General features: G+C 38.5%; 1 protein-coding gene across 1 annotated transcript in view; it reads right to left on the reverse strand.

The window, feature by feature from the left end:
* Positions 1 to 21247, reverse strand: part of IPO9 (importin 9) — a 38372-nt gene extending 17125 nt beyond the window's left edge. The window contains exons 1-13 of the mRNA XM_070744976.1: positions 20874 to 21247; positions 17292 to 17353; positions 14656 to 14742; positions 14216 to 14417; positions 11867 to 11955; positions 9121 to 9207; positions 8500 to 8623; positions 7441 to 7537; positions 6217 to 6275; positions 5694 to 5845; positions 4236 to 4334; positions 3416 to 3522; positions 1446 to 1585 (exon numbers count right to left, since the gene is read on the reverse strand). Coding sequence (XP_070601077.1) covers positions 1446 to 1585; positions 3416 to 3522; positions 4236 to 4334; positions 5694 to 5845; positions 6217 to 6275; positions 7441 to 7537; positions 8500 to 8623; positions 9121 to 9207; positions 11867 to 11955; positions 14216 to 14417; positions 14656 to 14742; positions 17292 to 17353; positions 20874 to 21024 — 1456 coding nt within the window. The 5' untranslated portion in view covers positions 21025 to 21247. The remainder of the gene's footprint in view (positions 1 to 1445; positions 1586 to 3415; positions 3523 to 4235; positions 4335 to 5693; positions 5846 to 6216; positions 6276 to 7440; positions 7538 to 8499; positions 8624 to 9120; positions 9208 to 11866; positions 11956 to 14215; positions 14418 to 14655; positions 14743 to 17291; positions 17354 to 20873) is intronic.

Here is a 21247-nt window from a genome sequence, read left to right on the forward strand (position 1 = left end):
ATGGGGGGTTTCAGGGGGGTCGGCTTATATAAGCCATACCCCGAAAGTAAGACATATGTCTTACTTTCGGGGAAACACGGTAGTATAAAAGGAATTAAAGGGGGAAAAAACTAGACAAATACTATTGCTGCGCCCTCCTTCACCAGCCTCCTTTCCGGCAGCTCCCTGCGCGCCCCTCGCCTTCGCTCGCCGCGGCGCCACCGCCTCTTCCCCTGCCGAGGCTCAGCTGCAAGCGGCCAGTGAGGCCGATCGGCTCCGAGGCGAGCGGCCGGAGCTGCGCCCTCCTTCGCCCGCCTCCTTTCCGCTCGCCTCGGAGCCGATCGGCCTCGCTGGCCGCTTGCAGCTGAGCCTCGGCAGGGGAAGAGGCCGTGGCGCCGCGGCGAGTGAAGGCGAGGTGCGCGCACGGAGCTGCCGGAAAGGAGGCTGTTGAAGGAGGGCGCAGCTCCGGCCGCTCGCCTCAGAGCCGATCGGCCTCGCTGGGCGCTTCCCCTGCCGAGGCTCAGCTGCAAGCGGCCAGCGAGGCCGATTGGCTCCGAGGCGAGCGGCCAGAGCTGCGCCCTCCTTCGCCCGCCTCCTTTCCGCTCGTCTCGGAGCCGCTCGGCCTCGCTGGCCGCTTGCAGCTGAGCCTCGGCAGGGGAAGAGGCGGTGGCGCCGCGGCGAGCGAAGGCGAGGGGCGCGCAGGGAGCTGCCGGAAAGGAGGCTGGTGAAGGAGGGCGCAGCTCCGGCCGCTCGCCTCAGAGCCGATCGGCCTCGCTGGGCGCTTCCCCTGCCGAGGCTCAGCTGCAAGCGGCCAGCGAGGCCGATTGGCTCCGAGGCGAGCGGCCGGAGCTGCGCCCTCCTTCACCAGCCTCCTTTCCGGCAGCTCCCTGCGCGCCCCTCGCCTTCGCTCGCCGCGGCGCCACCGCCTCTTCCCCTGCCGAGGCTCAGCTGCAAGCGGCCAGTGAGGCCGATCGGCTCCGAGGCGAGCGGAAAGGTGAGTGGCGCGGTCAGGCGCCCTCCTTCGCCCGCCTCCTTTCCGGCAGCTCCCCGCGCCCGAAGACGAGCCGGCCCCGGTGCCCGGGACAATGTAAGACATACCCCCAAAGTAAGACACAGTGGGGCTTTTGGGGGTAAAAAGATAGTAAGACACTGCCTTACTATCGGGGAAACACGGTAATGTTACCAGGGCTTTGAATGAATCAAAACAAACTTTTATTTGCAGACCAGAGTTGAAATGACTTCCTTTTCTGCTTTGAAATTTTCAATAAATGACATAATTGTAAATTTGATTTTGTTTGGAAGAATATTTCTGAATTAATCTCTATGTATAAATAAAAGGACTCACGCCTACATAAATGCCATACAATTTGTCCATAACCCCAAACATTCTCTTAAAATTTATCTAAAATCTATACATTAAATTCTGAATTGCTGTTTTTTTATTATTTTTAGGCAATCCTACGTACCTGACAGGTTGAGATCAGCAAGAAGAACATTGGTTAGAAATCCATGCATATCAAAATGTATCCTTCCATTTTTTACACAATTTGTGATAAGAGACTTGACGGAGCCTAGAGCCAGCATGCAGGCTTCATGTATCTTCCACCTGCAAAGAATAGAATACTTAAATTTTCTAATATTCAATTTTTTTACTTGATAACTAAGAAGCAACAGGAAACCAATGGCAAACTAAGAAAATAATAGTTGGATTACTATATATAACATAAATAACATTTTATTTCTTTAACTTTATTTGGAAATATGAGCTGTTATATACTTGAAGAATGTTATTTAACTGATGAATATTTGAGACAGAGTAAGGGTAAGTTAATCTGTTTGTATTGTTAACAGAGAAAATTCTATATTGGATTAGTATAAATACTATTTTCATATGAATTAGTTTTACTATTTATCTTAGTGTATTTGTATTAATCTTCTCTAGAATTTAATTAAGTTAACAAGGAATAAAAATATAAGCAATGTCCTATTGGATTGGATCCCAGCTCATCTAGTCATATTAGCCAATCAACTGCACAAGGAAGATACTAGTTACCCTGCAGAAGGCAATCAAACTATTGTCAAGACTAATATCCATTGACCCCATAACTTCCCTGAATTAGTCCAACCCTTTTCTGAAAAGCTGGTAACCTACCACTATCAAACGCTTAAGATTTAAAAGTAGTTTGGATTATCTGATCAATATTGGAATACAGCTGGAATATTTGCTAAGAAATTTGAAACAAAAATATTTATTTAAAATAACTTATTTAAAGAAACTAATGTATAATATTCTTTGAATTATTCTCAACTGTATTGAACCAAGGAACACAATTTATTATCTGTGGCAATAGGACAAGTATTGACCCTTGGCCAAGCTTTACATGTTCTATATATCTTATATACTGTAGTATATATAATATCCTGTGACTGTTTTAGGAACAGTAAATATAACAGTATGCCATAGATTTGGTGGCTTTTATCATATGGTGTGGGTCACTATGGTAATCATAAAAATTCATTTGTTTCCGTTTTCATCTTAAATCCCATTTTACTGTTTCTATATGCATGCTTTTAAATCTAGCATATGACTAAAAGAATAGACTCTAACTAAATGAGATGTATGGGCATAGATCTAGGTTTCTATTACTTCTGCAGAGCGAATCAGATGTCACAATAGCCACTGCTTACAGAATTCATTATTTTGTAAGAAAAACAAATCAAAATCCAATTCTCATTTCATAGAAACTAACAACTTTTAGCCATTATCAAAACAGGTCATAAATTGTGCCAAATCTTATTTATAACTGCATTTTTCCTGATTGTTATGTAATAATATCCAAAATAATAATAATTATTATTTTATTAAACAAACTACACAGCTGAGTATTTTGGGAACTTGTATTACTAACATTATCAGTATCTTCCAGCCGCATTCATATGATCTCCTTATGCCAATGCTGTTCAGCATTCTATGGAAGAAAGGTTAGCTTCTGTGCAACATTAAAAATGATAATAAATCAGGTGATTTATTCTCCTGCAATTTAAGCAAAAAGTGACTAGAAAACTAGGATTTATTCTGCCTTATGAACAACCTTAACTTATTTATTAATGTCCCCAAATAACTTATAATGATCAATAAGAAGGCAGCTGCTCTAATTCTAGATTTTTCATTTCTAACTTGATTATAATGTATATACTGTAATGCTATTTTTTTCCTTATGGATTAATTTGATTGGATTGGATTGGATTTGTATGCCGCCCCTCTCCGTAGACTCGGGGCGACTAACAACAGTAGTAAAACAGCATATGACAATCAAATATTAAAACAGTTAAAAACCCTTATTGTAAAACCAAACATACAGACAGACATACCATGCATAAAATTGTAAAGTTGTAAATATTCTGACACTGTCACCTATAGAAACAGCTTCCTTACCAATGTTCAGCACCGGTATTTTTGGCTTGCTCCGCTTCCTGCAAGTGTCTTGTAGCTGCAGCAGCCAAAGCTGTTGCACTTTCATTCTGGAAATCAGCTGCCACAGCCTATACAGAAGTATGACAATAGCTCACATTTTCTAGAAAAGGTAAAGGGAACCTTCATATCACTATTCTTTGTTGATAATGAAGTTAGCAGTTATAGCGAATAGCTTCAAAATAATCTAGTCAAGAAAAAAATAAACAATATTGTCTTCCTTTTAGCATCTTGAAATACAAGGATGCCAAGGATGGGGAGAGAACATAGCTCAACGTAGCAAACATTAGAAGACTTTAAAAGCAACCTAATACCATTCGTGTGTATCTGATTTCCAAAACATAATAAATGTAAAAAAAAAGAATAAATTCTAAATAAAAACAATTCTATTCAACAGCCTTTTTGAACTGGTATGTATCTCCTTTTAAACTATCCATTAATTGCTTCATTCTATTTTCAACTTAAAACCTGAGAGCAGAATAGCTCTTATAAAATAGCATCAAAGTCACACTTTCTCAGCCAGCAAGCATTAAGAATCAAGTATGCACATAGTGACATACAGTAAGTTACTTATTAAAAACAAATTCCATTTGCCACTATAGTGTAGATCGAAAGAAACAAACCTATATTCTGCCACTTATTACTGGTTTCCAACTTTTATCAGCAGAGACCATCACTGTCATTGGTTAAAGATGGTGAAACATGTGTCAACATCTGAAGAAGCACACATTCCACACTCTTGGTTTATATTTTTCAAAACATTTGTAAATTTGTAAAATCTTACCAGCAGCAAGTCCTGTGCAGCAATTCTAACTGTATAGGAAAATGTATCATCATCTTCATCCTCAACAAATTGTTGCGGATTAGCAGTCCAGACTTTTATCTGAAAAGCAATCGTAGCACTTCAATTATGCGTAGAGGGGCGGCATACAAATCCAATAAATAAATAATAATAATAATAATATTTATAGAAATACCTTTGCTTGTTCGGGACTACACATAATTAAACTACCACATATAGGTAGTCTTTAATGAATGATCATTAATTTTGTGACCATTCAAAATCACAGCAGTTCTGCATGAATGTAATTGCATTAGGTTTCTGAAGTTACAGCTATTGCGGTGCCTCTATGGTCATGAAATCAAAGTTCAGTCACTTCACAGCTCACCCCCCTACTTGACAAACAGGTGGGATTCGGTTAATGATGGCAACAGGTGTGCCAGCCCATCACCCACGTGGATAGGTTCCCCTTCCCCTCCCGCCGGGCTGTCAAACCGCAAAGGCTGGGGATCGCTGCTCCAGACTCTGCTTGGAAACTTTTTACATTTTTTATTAACCAACTTTACATAGACGTCCATGCATATATCGAAAATTATATAAAAACACACATAAGTATACATTTGTGTCCAGTATATCAAAAACAAATATCCTAATTTTGCACCTTTTGTACTTTTATCTCCTATCTCTCTATATTTCATACTACTCGCCTCCCTCTAGCACCCTCTATTCCCGCTACTGTCAGCGTACCAGCGTACCAACATCTAAGTTTGAATCAGAGTCTAAGGCAAATACTTTCTCAAAGTTCCAATTTATTCTTAGAGCCATCTTGGCATGTCTCTGGGGAAACCCGTTGGCCACACCCCTCCTTCTGCTTGGAAACCTTTGTGTCCTCCCCCTCCCCAAAACATTGCAAGTCAGCTTTTCTGCTGTCTAGCTGCAGGGTAGTATCAAGATGTAGGGAGTGTCTTACAATTCTTCTCTCTAAAAATAGTAGAGCATCTTCATGGCAAGCAGAATGTGTAGTTAAAGTATTTATCTAGTAATAAACTGCTTAGGTGAATATTATGGATCTATTACTCATTTAAACTGTTAAAGAGAATAAACCATTTTTTTGCTATTTGGTACAGCCTGTGTAATTCAGACAATTAAACAACAAGTTAAATAATTGATAGTTGCAAAAGGAAGAAATGCTTTAATAACTTGCAAAGACGCTGTGCTCATACAAGATCTGAGATACATCATTTTGAAGTACATACATTCATGCAAATATTAAATTATGAAATGACGTTTGAAAAACATTTTACTTTGAGAAGAAAACCTGGGTCCCTGCAGGTTATGCCAAATGCCAACTTCAAGCCCAAGATATATGACACTGCTTGGAGTTGTATTTCATCAACAGCTGAAAAAGTAATAAGCTTCTAGCCCATTTTCTACAATTTAAAGCATAAAAAACATGCTTACCTGTTCTTCTGTTATCTGCATATAGAGAATGACGTAATATATTAATTCAGGCAATGCTTTCTTCACTGTGCTTTTAAACTTGTGGTTTTCTAATAGAGCATGAACAAACTCGAATATGCTGAAAACTAGGTTTTCAAAGCCCAAAACTTCACCTAAATTTTAAAAATTATATGAAAAATATTAAAGATCTTTTTAATTATTACTGTAATATTTGACAATTATATTATTTTACATAATTCAAATTTAATAATACTATTGTCAATTTGCAGTAGCTTTCAAATATTTTTAAAATATAAAAATATCCAAATATATATATATATATATATAAGAAAAAAACGTATTAAAGGAACTTATTGTAGCCCATTTGACATTCAAAATATCTACTGTATAGCCAAATTATTCTCTGTATGACAATTCAAAGCATAATCAATTAAATTTCTTTACAATTTTCTTTAATTTCTTTACAAGGAACATATTTTAAAATATCAATTTTCATTACACCTCTAATAAAGAGTTTCCCTACCATCAGAATCCACTGGATCTTCTACTTCTTCTGTATAATTTACTTCCGTTCTCACATAGGTAGTTGAGTAAATTAAGGAAAATAAATATAGCTACCATACAATTAAATTGCAATGCAATTATTTCATCAATGGAAGAAAATTAGATAATGAAAAATTTGAAGACTATCATTTATTAGGAAAAGGTCTAATTAAAAAAAGAATATCAACTGAACAAATAGGAAAATATTGCCCTCTCCAAAGTATTTATTTTTTTGTTAGCAAATCATTCAGATACACTGTTACATTATAAATAAAATAGGACTATCAACATTAGAAAAATCTGTACAATACTGTATGTACAAACCATTGTTTAAAAGATCTAAATATATCAATAGTGCAGTACTAAGAGTTGTAATAGCTACCTAATCATTTTTTACTTTCCAGCAAAAATATATCATGTATTCACTTAAACCAGTGGTTCTCAACCTTTCTAAGGCTGCAACCCCTTAATACAGTTCCTCGTGTTGTGGTGACCCCCAACCATAAGTCTAGCGTCAATTCTCCCAACAGAACTTTGAGCTGATTGGCAGGAAAGTCAGAGAGACGCCCCCACTGTAAACGCCTGATTGGTCGGATTGTAAAAATATGTTCAAAGATGCCAGAATAGAAGCTTTAGTTCCTAATATCAGGAGAAATTTGTCTTTTCCCAGGGTCTCAGGTGACCCCCGTGAAATGGTCATTTGACCCCCAAAGGGGTCCCGCCTCCCAGGTTGAGAATCACTGACTTAAACTATTAAAAAAAATCAGCCTTCAGCTTTAGCTCAACCCTCTAAGTAGATCTAAGTTTACATCTTTCTGTCCATCAGTTACAGAAGAAGAGGTATGAGTCAGGTTCTGTGCATTATGAAATATCACCTGATGAGACCCAGGCTATAAAATTTAATATCTATCAACTTTTATAGACACTATCAACTAGTAACTAATCAACAAGGAAGGCTAACTGCAGCCTTCCATAAAAGGCAGCATCCATTAAGTCGCAAGGGATTTGGTACAGAAGAGACAATTTGAAAGCCTGTGGGGATAATATTTTAAATAGATCTTTTGGATTCTTGATTATAACCTCTAAACTTATATTGCTCAAATATTTTGTTATAAATTAGTATCTATCAACTTTTCCCCCTTACCCAACCCAATTTCCTTTCAAGGAAATTTATGCTTATTGCAAACCAAAGCAAAAGGGATATAAGGCTGCACTTTCTGTAAGGGTATTCCAAACAATAGGAAGAATCTGTTGCATAGAGGAAATCATGTGTCTTGGGTAGTTTTTCACTAAAGCTGTCACTGCCTGCAGGAAGAAAAACAGAGCATTAGCATTAATAACATGCTTTCATTTATATTACTATTTTTCTTTAAGCGCCATTCTAACATTATATTTATATTTCTTCCTCTCCAGAAAAATCCTTTGCCATATAGTAGCCATTGGATGCATGAAAAACTAGCACATTTCAGGAATTCAGGAATTTGAATTTGAATGTTTTAAAATCAAACAAACATGTTACAAATTCCAAGTATTTTGCACATTGCTAATAACTGTCTGTTAAATAAATGCATATACAGTATATTGTACATATTCATAGGCATGCTACATTACAGTTAGTAAGTGACTACATTGTGGTGAAGGCAAATGATGAATACTATTAAGTTACTTATTTACATTAGATACCGGATGCAAATACATAAGGTCAGGATTTCATCATGTTACAAGTACATTTGTCATTTTGATCTAATATAGTTTGCTTTGGATGCTCTGAGCACAATTAAGTTCTTGTTAGGTTTAGAATATTTTATTAATTCTTAAGAATCCTATTGAAAACAGACTAGATAAAAGCGCTAACAATTCTTATGCATTAACAATACTTAATACACAAGGGGACTTCTAGCTTGACGTGATCTGTTCTTATACTTATGTGTTTATTGTACAATAACTATCCTGGACTATATGCTTACAGATTTATTTAATTTATACCATTTGGCATTAATACTATTTCATAAGATATTCATGTTTGATCCCCAAAGAAATATGTGCAAGCTATGAAAGGACTTCCTCTGATTTTTCTTATACTGATTTTTTTTTGGTGACAAATCAATGGTATCTCTATGTTATTAATTCCAATTATACTTTGATCATAGGATATAAAACCAATATTGCTGCTACATCTCATATTGCACTGATGAGAATATGGAAAATCCTCATTTGTGTTGCTCATGGCAATCTCAAACTCATATACAGTCAGATATTGCACTTGCCTTTAAAACTTCCATTTTAAGTCCACTGTCTGATGTAGGACCATCGGGCATTTGCAAGGCCTGAACAAAGGCTTCAGTAAACTGCTGCACCACCGGGAAAATCAGAACTTTGGCTGCTCCCTTTCAAAAGAAAAAATGTATAATTACCTCAGAACTTTTTTAAAAAAAGATTTAATATTTCTTAATTCCATTTATTATAGAAAATTCTCTTATTATAGAAAAATCTAACCTGATATAATTATTATGATTTTCAAAGTCACACATAATCCCATAAATTTCCCTTACTTGACACTCAAGTATCTTACATAAACTCAAAATAACATTTAACAACAATAAAAGCCGCAAGTACCTAAGCGTCAGTTTTCTTTGGTTGAATGTTTCAGAAATACGTTTTACCAAATACAACGCAGAGGAATCTGAGTGGCTTAATGATTAAAATATAAATGTTTTTCAACCATAATATTTATTGGCATTGTTCATCAGTTTTTATGGTATCAAAAATGTAACAAAAAACAAAATTATTGATTTATTGCTTGATTGATTGTATTTATATGCCGCCCAATTCCCAATTTATTAGTCTTATATGCTGCCCAATTCCCACAGGATTCAAAATTTACCTTTTCCAACTCTTCCATATTGCAAATCATCTGTGCACAAGTGGTGAAGATTTCTACAGCACGTGATCTTGTTCGAATACCATACACCTAAGAAAAACAATTAACTATAATTGTGAAAAAGCTGGGAATTGTGTTCCCAGTATTTAGTGTTACTTAATATTCTCTTTTATAACCCTGTAATCTCTTAAATATACGTCAGAATGTTTTCTAACATTAACACTTTGCTTTAAAAAATTTCTGTTTAAAACCTTAATAAAATATACTTCATTAGAAGGTAATTATTTAAATATAAAATGTTTTATTTTCATAAAGACCACCAAATGATATACTGTAATACCCAAAGCTGAAAAGATTTGATTTATTAAGTTAAACAAAAATGTTAAATTGTTCCAGAAGTTACTAAAGAATTGATATCCCGATTTTATGAAAATGTTTGCAGTGTTCTGTGGCAAATTAGTATTATGCATCATATAACATGGATTATACAGTCTATCCTATAACTTAAGTTCTTCTTCTTTCATTCCAGCATTACTGAAAAAACATTTTATTGCAACTTTTGGTTCCTGCAGCTTTTTTTCCATACAAAGGAAAAGGATCTACTAAACAATTTATCCCAATGGCAGGTGCCTTAAATTTCTGAGAGATTTGTGGCCTCTCAAAACCTTAATTAGGATATCCATGAAAAATACTCATGTGAATGTATTAGAAAATGCTTCTAAGCAGTTGAGTCTCCATGAAGGAGTGAGGTTCTCCAATCACCAATTATAAATGGAGAATAAGAAAGTGAAATAAAAGTAATCCTCAACTTACAACATTTCCTTTAGTAACCATTCAAAGTTACATTAGCACTGAAATAAGTGATTGCGGACTATTTTTCACATTTACTACCATTGCAGCATCCCCATGGTCACAAGATCAAAATTCAGATGTTTGGCAACTGATTCATATTTATGAGAGTTGCAGTGTCCCAAGGTCATGTGATTAACTTCTGCAGCCTTCTGACAAGCAAAGTCAATTGAGAAACCAGGCTTACTTAACGTCCATGTTATTAACATTAACAACTGCAGTGATTCACTTAACATGTATGGCAAGAAAAGTCCTAAAGCATAAAACGTATCAGGAAAGACTTAATGAACTCAATCTGTACAGTCTGGAGGACAGAAGGGAAAGGGGGGACATGATCGAAACATTTAAATATGTTAAAGCATTAAATAAGGTTCTAGAGGGAAGTGTTTTAATAGGAAAGTGAACGCAAGAACAAGGAGGCACAATCTGAGGTTAGTTGGGGGAAAGATCAGAAGCAACGTGAGAAAATATTATTTTACTGAAAGAGTAGTAGATGCTTGGAACAAACTTCCAGCAGACGTGGTTGGTAAATCCACAGTAACTGAATTTAAACATATATCCATCCTAAGATAAAATACAAAAAATAGTATAAGGGCAGACTGATTGGACCATGAGGTCTTTTTCTGCCGTCAATCTTCTATGTTTCTATAAAATGGAGCAAAACTCACTTTAAAAATGTCTCGATTAGCAACAGAAATTTGGGATTTAATTGTGGTCGCAAGTCAAGGAATACCTGTATCCCAAGCATATCTACCCAAGATCAAGATTAGCTGGACTCACTGGATTTGATTACAGTCTATGCACATATAGACTTTCTTCTGCTTGGACCTTAAAGGCCTCTATCAACCCATTTTTTTGTTAGAAACAGAAGGAAAAGTCATTTCAATAATCCCTGTATCTGTTCCTCATTTTTACAGAATAAGTTGGACTAAACTGATCACCCCCAGAACAGTATCAACAAGTTCATTTGTATTCAGTGATTGTTGGAATGATTAGTCAAGTTTGGTCAATGTTGTATACCGGCAGCCCTGTTCCTTCCATGTTTACTGGAGGTATTCTGTATTTGGAGGAAAAGAACCCTCAAAGGAAGTACCCCAAAAGTACAGTAAATCTAGACATTGTTGTGGTTGGCTCTGGGCCAGCTCCTGCTCCGAGGACTGTGGGGGTTGGTTTGGGAGAATCCTCATGTTATCAGAGATCGGTTTTACTGCCAACAGCTTCAGCTTCAGCAACAGTGAGGATTCTGGGTCAAGGGCAGGTTCTGGGAGTGAAGCAGGATCGGATGATGGGGAAGTTACAGGCAGCCCATTAGCTAATTACCCCATTAGTGAGTCACCATCATTAGACTAGGAAGAAGAGGGATTCATAGATGTTCGCAGGCGCAGGTTTATGACAAGGAGGGAACAACTGCGCAAGTATTATAGAAAATAAGGGAGAACACCTGTGGCTGGGGCAACTAGGCTAATGGGGCTGCTGATAAATTGCCAGCATTGTTGAGAGCGCGTGTGGGATAAATCCGTTTGGTGAGAGAGAAGTGCTGTTTGCTTTTGAACTGCTTCAGGATTTACAATGACTTTTTTGAACAATTCACAGTTAAGTAAAGCTTGATGACTCTTGAAGGGGGATGGCTGTGACGTCTTCACAGCTGCCTTTTATCTGCTTTGCTTTTGTTTTTGCTTTTCACAGCATTCCAGGCTCGTGGTTTGTGGGAGATCACTTTGGCTGATTTAAAGTGCGTGTGTACAATATTTTGATAAACCGACTCTTTGTTTACTTTACAACAGTGTGTGTTTGAATTTTTGGACTTAATTGGGGCTCGTAACGTGAAGCCCGGCATAACAGACATGCAAATATTTTATATTATTCTTATGAAATAGAAGAAAACAATTTTCATCCATACCTCAGCCATTGTAAAAATCTTGTACATCTCCGGAAGAATAACTGGAGCAACAAGGGGCATCTGTATGTCTGTTACCTCTCGAGTGAACTCTAGAAGATATACGTATGCATATAACATAGCTAAATAATGGTTTACCAGACATATAGTCAGGGAATATATTTTATTTATATGCTATTTATCCATTGTAACAGTATCCTGTTGCCCAAATGGACAAAGAAAAGAATAAAAGATTCCCTTGTAATTACTTATAGTCTTAGCTCTTCTAAATAACAAATCTATTTTATTTCTTGGCTCCATTATTTGAAATTATAGATGGGGACTCATATGGTTAAAAATCCATCTTCATACATATATACAGTGTTCCCTCGATTTTCGCGGGTTCGAAATTTGCGAATAGCCTATACCACGGTTTTTCAAAAAATATTAATTAAAAAATACTTCGCTGTTTTTTTCCTATATCACGTTTTTTCCCACCCGATGACCTCATATGTCATTGCCAAACTAATAATTTTTGCAAATAAATAACAAAAATAATTATTGTTAATAAATAATTATGTTTATAAATATCAGGATCACTAAGTGTCTTATTCAATGGTGAGTACCAGTAATAATGGTGAGTAAATGGTTGCTAAGGGAATGGGAAATGGTAATTTAGGGGTTTAAAGTGTTAAGGGATGGCATGTGATACTGTCCATAGCCAAAAATTGTGTATTTACTTCCGCATCTCTACTTCGCGGAAATTCGACTTTTGCGGGCGGTCTCAGAACGCATCCTCTGCGGAAATCGAGGGAACACTGTACATTCTTTCTACATGCCAAGTTAAAAAATTCTAACTGAACTGATTATCTGCCTCATGAGAACTAGACATACAGCCATAATTTATTATTATGTATTGACTCTCTTACACAAAGGTGCATTGAAACTATTCTCTTATATCCCTCAGCTTCCAGGTTAAAGTAAAACAGATTTAAACAAACTAGTATTTTTTGATATGAACATTCTCAGGTTTAGGAACTTCAGCCTATGAATCATTATGTTCAGTAGTTGTCATTCACCTTGGATTCTTAGATACAATTTTTAACATGTATAACTTCAATATAACAATATGAGACATTGGTTGTTGTTTTTTAAAAAATCATTGTTTGAACAGGCAGAACCATCTGTCAGCAACCTATAACACTGAAGCTTCATGTAACCCATTAACACCTGAAAACAAACTGATAAAATCTAATTAAATTTCAAAGGCCGGTTTTTTTTGTTTCTTCCTTTCTAAATTAAGAAAAAATAGGAGGCCTTCTATTCTCACCTACCCTCTAAAACTTGCCCCAAATCACTATTTTTTAAGAGTTTAAGGATGGGAATATGATTAGAAAACCTCTAAAAGTAAATTGCTTCTGTCCCCATCCTTAACACACACACACACACACACACGCACGCACGCACGCAGACACAAATGGCTTTCCATTCCACTTTTAAATTTGAAAATAAAAAAATTAAATACAGTATTCTGGCCAAATTGTGCCATAATCTTTCAAATGTCTCCCATCCTTGAGATAAAAATGACATAATATGATCCAACAGAGGCAGAGTTATCTAGCATTCTATTGCAATTTTTTATTTGTTTCAGTGACAATACTTACAGAAAAAAATTATGTCACACTGGATATCTAATGATGAATTAGTGACTGTCCGCTAAGGAAAACAATATTTCCTAATGATGTAATGGAATGTAATTTTGTTGATTATTATCCCCCAATATTGCACAACTTTCATCAAAGGCTAGAGCAATGATGGTGAACCTTTTCTTCCCCGGGTGCCAAAAGAAGAGGTACATGCGCAAGTGCCCACACCCATAATTCAATGCCTGGGAAGGGCGAAAACAGCTCTCCCCCTCCCCCGAGGCCTTCTGGAGGCCGGAAACATCCTGTTTCCCAATTTCTGGTGGGCCCAGTAGGCTCATGTTTTGCCCTCCCCAGTCTCCAAAGGCTGGGAAGAGCCAAGGGAGAGTAAAAACACCCTCCCCCATCCCCCTGGAAGCTCTCTGGAAGTGAAAAACACCCTCTCAGAGCCTCTGTACAAGCCAAAAATCAGCTGGCCGGCACACACGTGCACGTTAGAGCTGAGCTAGGACAACGGCTTGAGTGCCAGCAGATATGGCTCCGTGTGCCACCTGTCATAGGTTCGCCATCACTGGGCTAGAGGGTCAAAAATCTTTGTTCATATTAAAACGCTGTATGCTCTGTAGTTTTACTACAACTATATTAAAGTAGGAAATATTTTGTATCTTAAAAATCAAAGCAAAAAGCCAAGGCAAAGTAGTAGAAGTATCCACATATAAGACACAAATACCTGTAAGCACTCGCATAGCTCCGTGCACTGCATTTAGATCTCCACTGACCAGCATTTCCATCAAGAGATTAAAAAGCTCAGGCCAAGCTTCAGGCCAGTCCCAATGTGCTATTGCTGAAACTGCATACGCAACACTTGAACGGACTTTGCTAATTGATTCCCTCAATCCATTGGGCAGCAGTTCCCTAATGGCGGCTTTTGCCTATGGAGAAAAAAGAAGATGAACTTAGTAACAATTTTTGTCTACACAAAAGTGCAATATCTACAGGTGCCATCTTATTACTAATCAAATACATCTGGAAAAAGATGTCCTAAGGAAATATTGCTTTCTGACTTTAAATATCCTTTAAATTGCATAAAAAGGAAATACAGTGACTAAGTTGTTCTATAGTTGTTCTAAACTTGGGTATTGTATAAGAGTCTTAAAAAACAGGCATTACCCTTTCTGTAGTTTCAGGAGGTCTAAACTTGTCTGATTGAGAACACCAATGAGTTTCCACATATTGTTTCAAAATTACAGATGCTAGCTGTGAATAAAAACAGAATAAATATTTCCAGATTTATCATTTCATATGGTCTTTCATCTCTTCAAAAATTCAAAGAATAGTCAAAACTGGTTTCAGTTACAGAAAAATGCTTTTAAAGTTCTAAAGAAAATACCGTGTTTCCCCGAAAGTAAGACAGTGTCTTACTTTCTTTTTACCCCCAAAAGCCCCACTACGTCTTACTTTCGGGGTATGTCTTACATTGGAAAAAAATTGAAAGGGTTGCATTCCCGAAGGCATCTCCCCAGAGTCCAGAAGGGCAGCCACGGGACAGGAGCCTCGTGAGCCCTTTTCCAAGTTCAACCTCAGGGCTCCAAGCGGCGTGCACGCGTGGAGCCGCAGACGCGTGTCGGGGAAGCGTGTGTCTGGAGGGGAGGAGCCGCTCTGCGCAGTTGGGCAGCCCCACCTGCCTGCCGGAAAGGAGGCGGGCGAAGGAGGGCGCAGCTCCGGCCGCTCGCCTTGGAGCCGGTCGGCCTCGCTGGCCGCTTGCAGCCGAGCCTCGGCAGGACTCGGTTGCTGGGACGAGCGCCTTCGCTGCAAGCCGCCGCCCGCTCGGCTCGCTTCGGACCAGCGCCGTCCTTCGCTTTGCCAAGCCGGGGAAGAGGCGGTGGCGCCGCGGCGAGGGGCGCGCGGAGAGCTTTGAAGCGACATCATCGGGCTCCCCCCCCGGCAATACCCCCGTGTTTCCCCGAAAGTAAGACATATGTCTTACTTTCGGGGTACGGCTTATATTAGCCGACCCCCGAAACCCCCGATACGTCTTACAATCGGGGGTGTCTCACTATCGGGGAAACAGGGTATTAGTTATTATTTAACAAATTATACCTGCCCAGGAGACTTTATACCATAAAGCAAGACATAACTTGAAGCTGACAGAGACAAGAAACATTGTATGAATACATGCAATTTTTTATTGACTTTAGTTTAAAGTATGCTTTAATTTTTCAGTACATATTTTAAATGCAAGAATATTCCTACCCTTGAACTCTATTGATAACAATTTATTTATTTATCGGACTTATATGCTGCCCTTCTCCAAGGACTCAGGGCAGCAATTGTCTCACATGTATTTTAATACCATTGACTTGACATTAAGATTTTTTTTATTGTAATGAAATGTAACCATATACTTAAGGCTACTTTATTTAATTTTTCTTTAACCATTTAAGTGTGAATTAATGTATTCACTCCGGCCTGCCAATTCTAATTCAACTGTGAGTTAAACAAAGTCTAAACAAAGCTTTCTGGAAACTGCTCCTGAGCAATGCCAGCATATTCTGGGCCATACTGTTCTGGTTTCTGGTAGAAATTTAGCAATAACAAAAAAACTCTTATTAAATGCATCATTTCATGAATAAAGAAACTCCATTTATTTCTCTGCTCTCCTGTAATTCAAACACATTCCATACAGGCACTTGGTCCGTTATCTCTCTTAGCTGCATTTCTCACATTCCTTCTCCTGCTCCACTTAACAAGATTTATTTTCCTAACTGCATAACTTTGAAAAACAGCAGAACTGACTGTTAACAATACAGAATACTTTTGCTTACTTTAGCGTGGCAAAAAACACATCAATTTTCCCTTCGGCAACGTTGAAACTCCACCCTTCTTCTCCACTGACCCCCTGACATGCCAAATACATCACTACAGTATTTAACCCATTCCTCTCCTTAATATCTTCTTCCAGACCTCTGTTCTCTACGTTTTTGGGCCCTTCTGAATTTAGGGTTAACCCAGCGAGCCTCTGATTCTCCCTCACTAGATCCTGAACTCATAGCCCCATCCTGTGGCTGGCCTCCCACCTGTTTTACTACCTGTAAACCCACCTACCCCCCATTAATTCATAAACACTATCTGAATCCGAGTCCTCAATATCTTCATCATCCTCCAACTGATCAGGAGTATGTACAACACATACTATTTGTGGGATTGCCTATCTCCCTTTATTTCTTCTCATCCCACCAGATTTAGCAGGGAAATTTCCAGGTATCTTCCATTAACAATGTCACTGTGTTGGATGTAGGGGCTGTGCTTTCCTTGTGTTTGCCTTGTGCAACCTCCAGAAAAGCCACATGGCCGTTAACCTTCCATAAAGCATTTGACCCAGGATATTAGGGAAGCTCTATTGGCAGGGCTTTGTATGAATTGTTTTTCTTTTATCTTAGGCATTGTCTTTTAAATGGTTAATACTGTTATGAGGTGTGCTCATATAAAATGATGGATGGATGGATGGATAGATGATAGGTAGATAGACAGACAAGACAGACACGCACACACATCTTGAACTAGAGCATTTATCTGGTTTCATTTCATTTGAACTTTATTTTTTATTTTATTAAAAAAAACATTTTTTCCAAGTTAAAACAGCTTTGTATTAGTTTGGACATTAGTTGCCCAGATTGGACCTATAGTGCAAAGAAATCAACTAATTCTACCAGTATTAGTTATTAGCATACTACGCCAATATACAGAAAATTGCTCAATATATAAATTGTTAAAATCTTCTGAACTGATCGTTTGGAATGACTGACCTGACGAATAGCCAGTGCTCCTTGGGGATCTACAGTTAACTCTGCCAAGTGAACACCAAATTCTGAAATGGAACAAAATAAAAATAATCAGCCTAAGGACCAATGATAAAGCAACATCGACTCAGGGATTGTATAATGGTGAAGAAATTATATACAACTTTATTCACAACCCACTCTTTATTATTTAAGCAATTCACTCCCTACAGTTTTAGTTTGACTTTATGACTGCTCGCTATTGTTCATATGACCTTTTTTTGCCTCACAGACAATAAAGCTTATAGAAAACAGAACAAAAGTAGTGTCTATGAATTATTTAAAGAAAGTAATGTTTTCCCATTTGAAAAAAAAATTCAATGCTGAACAAATATATGAAAGAAAAATATCTCCAATGATATAACTCCCACAGACATTAACAAAAAAAAATTAACATACCATACTACATTAGGGTTGCATAATCAGTCCTTAGGATGGAACAGCCCCACTAATGAATTTTCTTACCCAGTATTTCCAAATTGGATGTTTCCTGATTGTATTGGACTACCTGTATCTTTAGGGCATATTAAGGGTCTATATTTAAGCCAGTGTTTCCCAACCTTGGCAACTTGAAGATATCTGGACTTCAACTCCCAGAATTCCCCAGCCAGCATTTGCTGGCTGGGGGATTCTGGGAGTTAAAGTCCAGATATCTTCAAGTTGCCAAGGTTGGGAAACACTGATTTAAGCTATACACTTGGGGGGGGGGGGTACTTGAAGTATAAGTAAAAGGAGGGTGAACACAAGAACAAGGGGACACAATCTGAAGTTAGTTGGGGGAAAGATCAAAAGCAACATGAGAAAATATTATTTTACTGAAAGAGTAGTAGATCCTTGGAACAAACTTCCAGCAGACGTTGTAGATAAATCCACAGTAACTGAATTTAAACATGCCTGGGATAAACATATATCCATCCTAAGATAAAATACAGAAAATAGTATAAGGGCAGACTAGATGGACCAGGAGGTCTTTTTCTGCCGTCAGACTTCTATGTTTCTATGTTTCTAAGTACATGTATTCATTGGGAATATAATTCTGAATATTGTTCATTAATTCATTGCATACCCAAACTTTGAAGGGCAGATCTTTTGCCAAACTTTTTTAAAAAATAGTATAGTTAAATTAATAAAATTACAACTGATGAACAAAAGCACATAATAAGTAAATAATTCCTCCGATTTTCCAATTCTATTGCTAAATTCTTATACATAGATGTATAGAAGACAGAAAAGCCCAAATCAAAACAAATCAAAGTGGATTATTTCCTGGTTGAAAGTGTTTGCAATAGTCTGCTACAATTCATGTCAAAATTATGAGTATAGAAATAGAATAACAGAGTTGCAAGGGACCTTGGAGATCTTCTAGTCCAACCCCCGCTTAGGCACAAAATCCTATACCACTTCGGACAAATGGTTATCCATCATCTTCTTAAGAACATCCAGTGTTGGACCACCCACAGCTTCTGGAGGCAAGTTGCTTGCTCCATTGATTAATTGTTCTAAATGTCAGGAAATTTCTCCTTAGTTCTAAGTTGCTTCTCTCCTTGATTAGTTTCTACCCATTGCTTCTGGTTGTACCCTCAAGTGCTTTGGAGAATTGCTTGACTCCCTCTTCTTTGTGGCAGCCCCTGAGATATTGGAACACTATTATCACGTCTCCCCTAGTCCTTCTTTTAATTCCACTGCATACTTCCCTCAATGTAAATGCAGTTCCATTGAAGACTATATGTTAAATGAGGTTGGTCATCCAGTTATGAATCCATCTGATAATGGATTCAGTGCCTCCAATACAATTTTTCTACTTTATCTAGTATCAGTAATTATCCTAAAGTTTTTAGATTTCATAATAGCTAATGTGTAGTCATGTAGGTTCTATCACAGAAACATATTCTTGACAAACTAGTAAAGCTCTAAAATGTACAAAATTGATGTACTCTGATTGCTTCTCATTCCTCCACAGCAACTAATATTAAAAATAGCTCAAATAAATAAAGGTAAATGTTTTCTCTGTCCAGTCTGACTTTAGGAGGTAGTGCTCATCTCCATTTCCTAGTCAAGGGAGCCAGCCTTGTTCAAAGACACTTCTATAGTTAATTCTGCAGGACCACTGTATGTAAAATTAAGTATAAATATCCAGAACAGATATTGATCATTTTATTGCTAAATATATTACAATGTTCACAACTATATTACCATTTTTATTCACAAAATCTCTGAAAGAATAATTCAGTTCTTTAACTGCAGTTCTTTAAAAAGAATCAGAAGGTGATAATAAGGATAACACCCAGATGCATGAATCACTGAAGACACATGTTTTGTTGAGCAAATTATCTCAAAATTGTTTTTTCAGCCATACTCATATTCAATATGAGAAACAAACCATATACTTAATTCTGATACATACACTAATGTTTCTTTGTTTCCTCAAATAATTACTACTACGGGACTACTTTTAATTTATTCTATACGTGTTAAATATACCAAGAGAAAGATAAAATAACACAGCTCAAATTTTTGTATGTCATGGAAAATGTTAGCACCAATGGGCTGCATTTATACAAGCCTTGTCAATCTTCACTTGGCTCCTTCAGACTTGCTTTCTCTGAGTAAAGTTGACTTAGTGGGTGCTACCTGAAAGAAATGACTAGCAATTCCCCATTTTTTGAGGTTAAGGGAGAACAGAATACTACAACCCACACAGATTAATGTGTCGTGTTGTATTTCCAAATGGTTGTGAAAACTGAACTCTTTCAGGGAGCATTTGGAGGATGATGATCACTGAACTCTTGTAGTGGAAATACCAATTTTTATCCCACTATAAGCCAATCTGTTATCAATAAGATAATGAGTGTCATGCATTCTGAAAAGTTCTTTATAATTGCTGGAGCAAGTGATCAATAATATATTTATATTTGTTTTTCTAGTTTTAGTATAATAGTATAAAGGGAGGGAGGGAGGGAGGAAGGGAGGAAGCCCAGTTGCCTCCTGAAAAAGCACCTTTGGGCCAACCTGGGCCGGGTACATAGCTTTCCTTTCCTTTCCTTTTTTGTGGATTAGTGTGTGTCCTGCAAACCAGATCTATTTACATTAGGGCTCAAGATATTGTGCAGATCCAGAAAAGGGGCCAATTCAGTAACCAAGTTAAGCATTAATACAGAAGACACTGTTTTCTTTTCCTGTCTCTTTTCGGGGGCGGTGGTGGAAAAAACAAACCTGAAATAGGAATCTGGTACATTCACCCTTGTGGGAAGAAGAAACCATTGGCTACCGGATCCAGAAATGAACCCGGAACCAAAAATGAAAAGGACCCCCCCCCCCAAAAAAAGGGAGGGAGGTGAGGCTTCTCTCACTTCAATTTCCTTTTCAGGAATCGCCCCGGACGGGGATCTCTCCGGACCGGGATCGCTGGCGGCGACAGTCTCTCTCCCTCCCTCGCTGAAAAGGGGAAGGCGGCAGCTGCGGCTGCAAAGACCGGAGGCCACAAGGGGACCCCCAGGGCCTTCTGTCCCATAGCCCAGGCAAGCGACCTCCAGCTCCGGGGATACTTACCCTCCGTCACCTCCAGCACCTTCACCTGCTCCTCGGCTGCAGCGCGGACGCCCTGCACCGGACAGAGGATCCCGTTCAGGGTCTCCACCAGCGCCTCTTTCAGCCCCTGAGCCACGGGGCCAGGCCCGCCGCCCGCCGCCGCTCCTGACATCCCCGCCGGAGCGCTAATTCGCCAGGCAGCGCCGCGCGGGGTGGGAAGGGAAGGCACGCGGGGAGCCCCCCGTGGAAGAGCGCGGCCCAGAGAGGAAAGAGAGAGAGAGAGAGAAAGAAAGAGGGCGGGAAGAGAAAGAGGCGGCACCGGAGGGTCGCGGGTGGTGCCGCCACGCGCCAAACGCGCCCGCGACGACGCGCGCTCTCCGAGAGCGACGACTGCG

This window comes from Erythrolamprus reginae, chromosome 3 (genome assembly GCF_031021105.1).
Source record: "Erythrolamprus reginae isolate rEryReg1 chromosome 3, rEryReg1.hap1, whole genome shotgun sequence".
Taxonomy (NCBI): domain Eukaryota; kingdom Metazoa; phylum Chordata; class Lepidosauria; order Squamata; family Dipsadidae; genus Erythrolamprus; species Erythrolamprus reginae.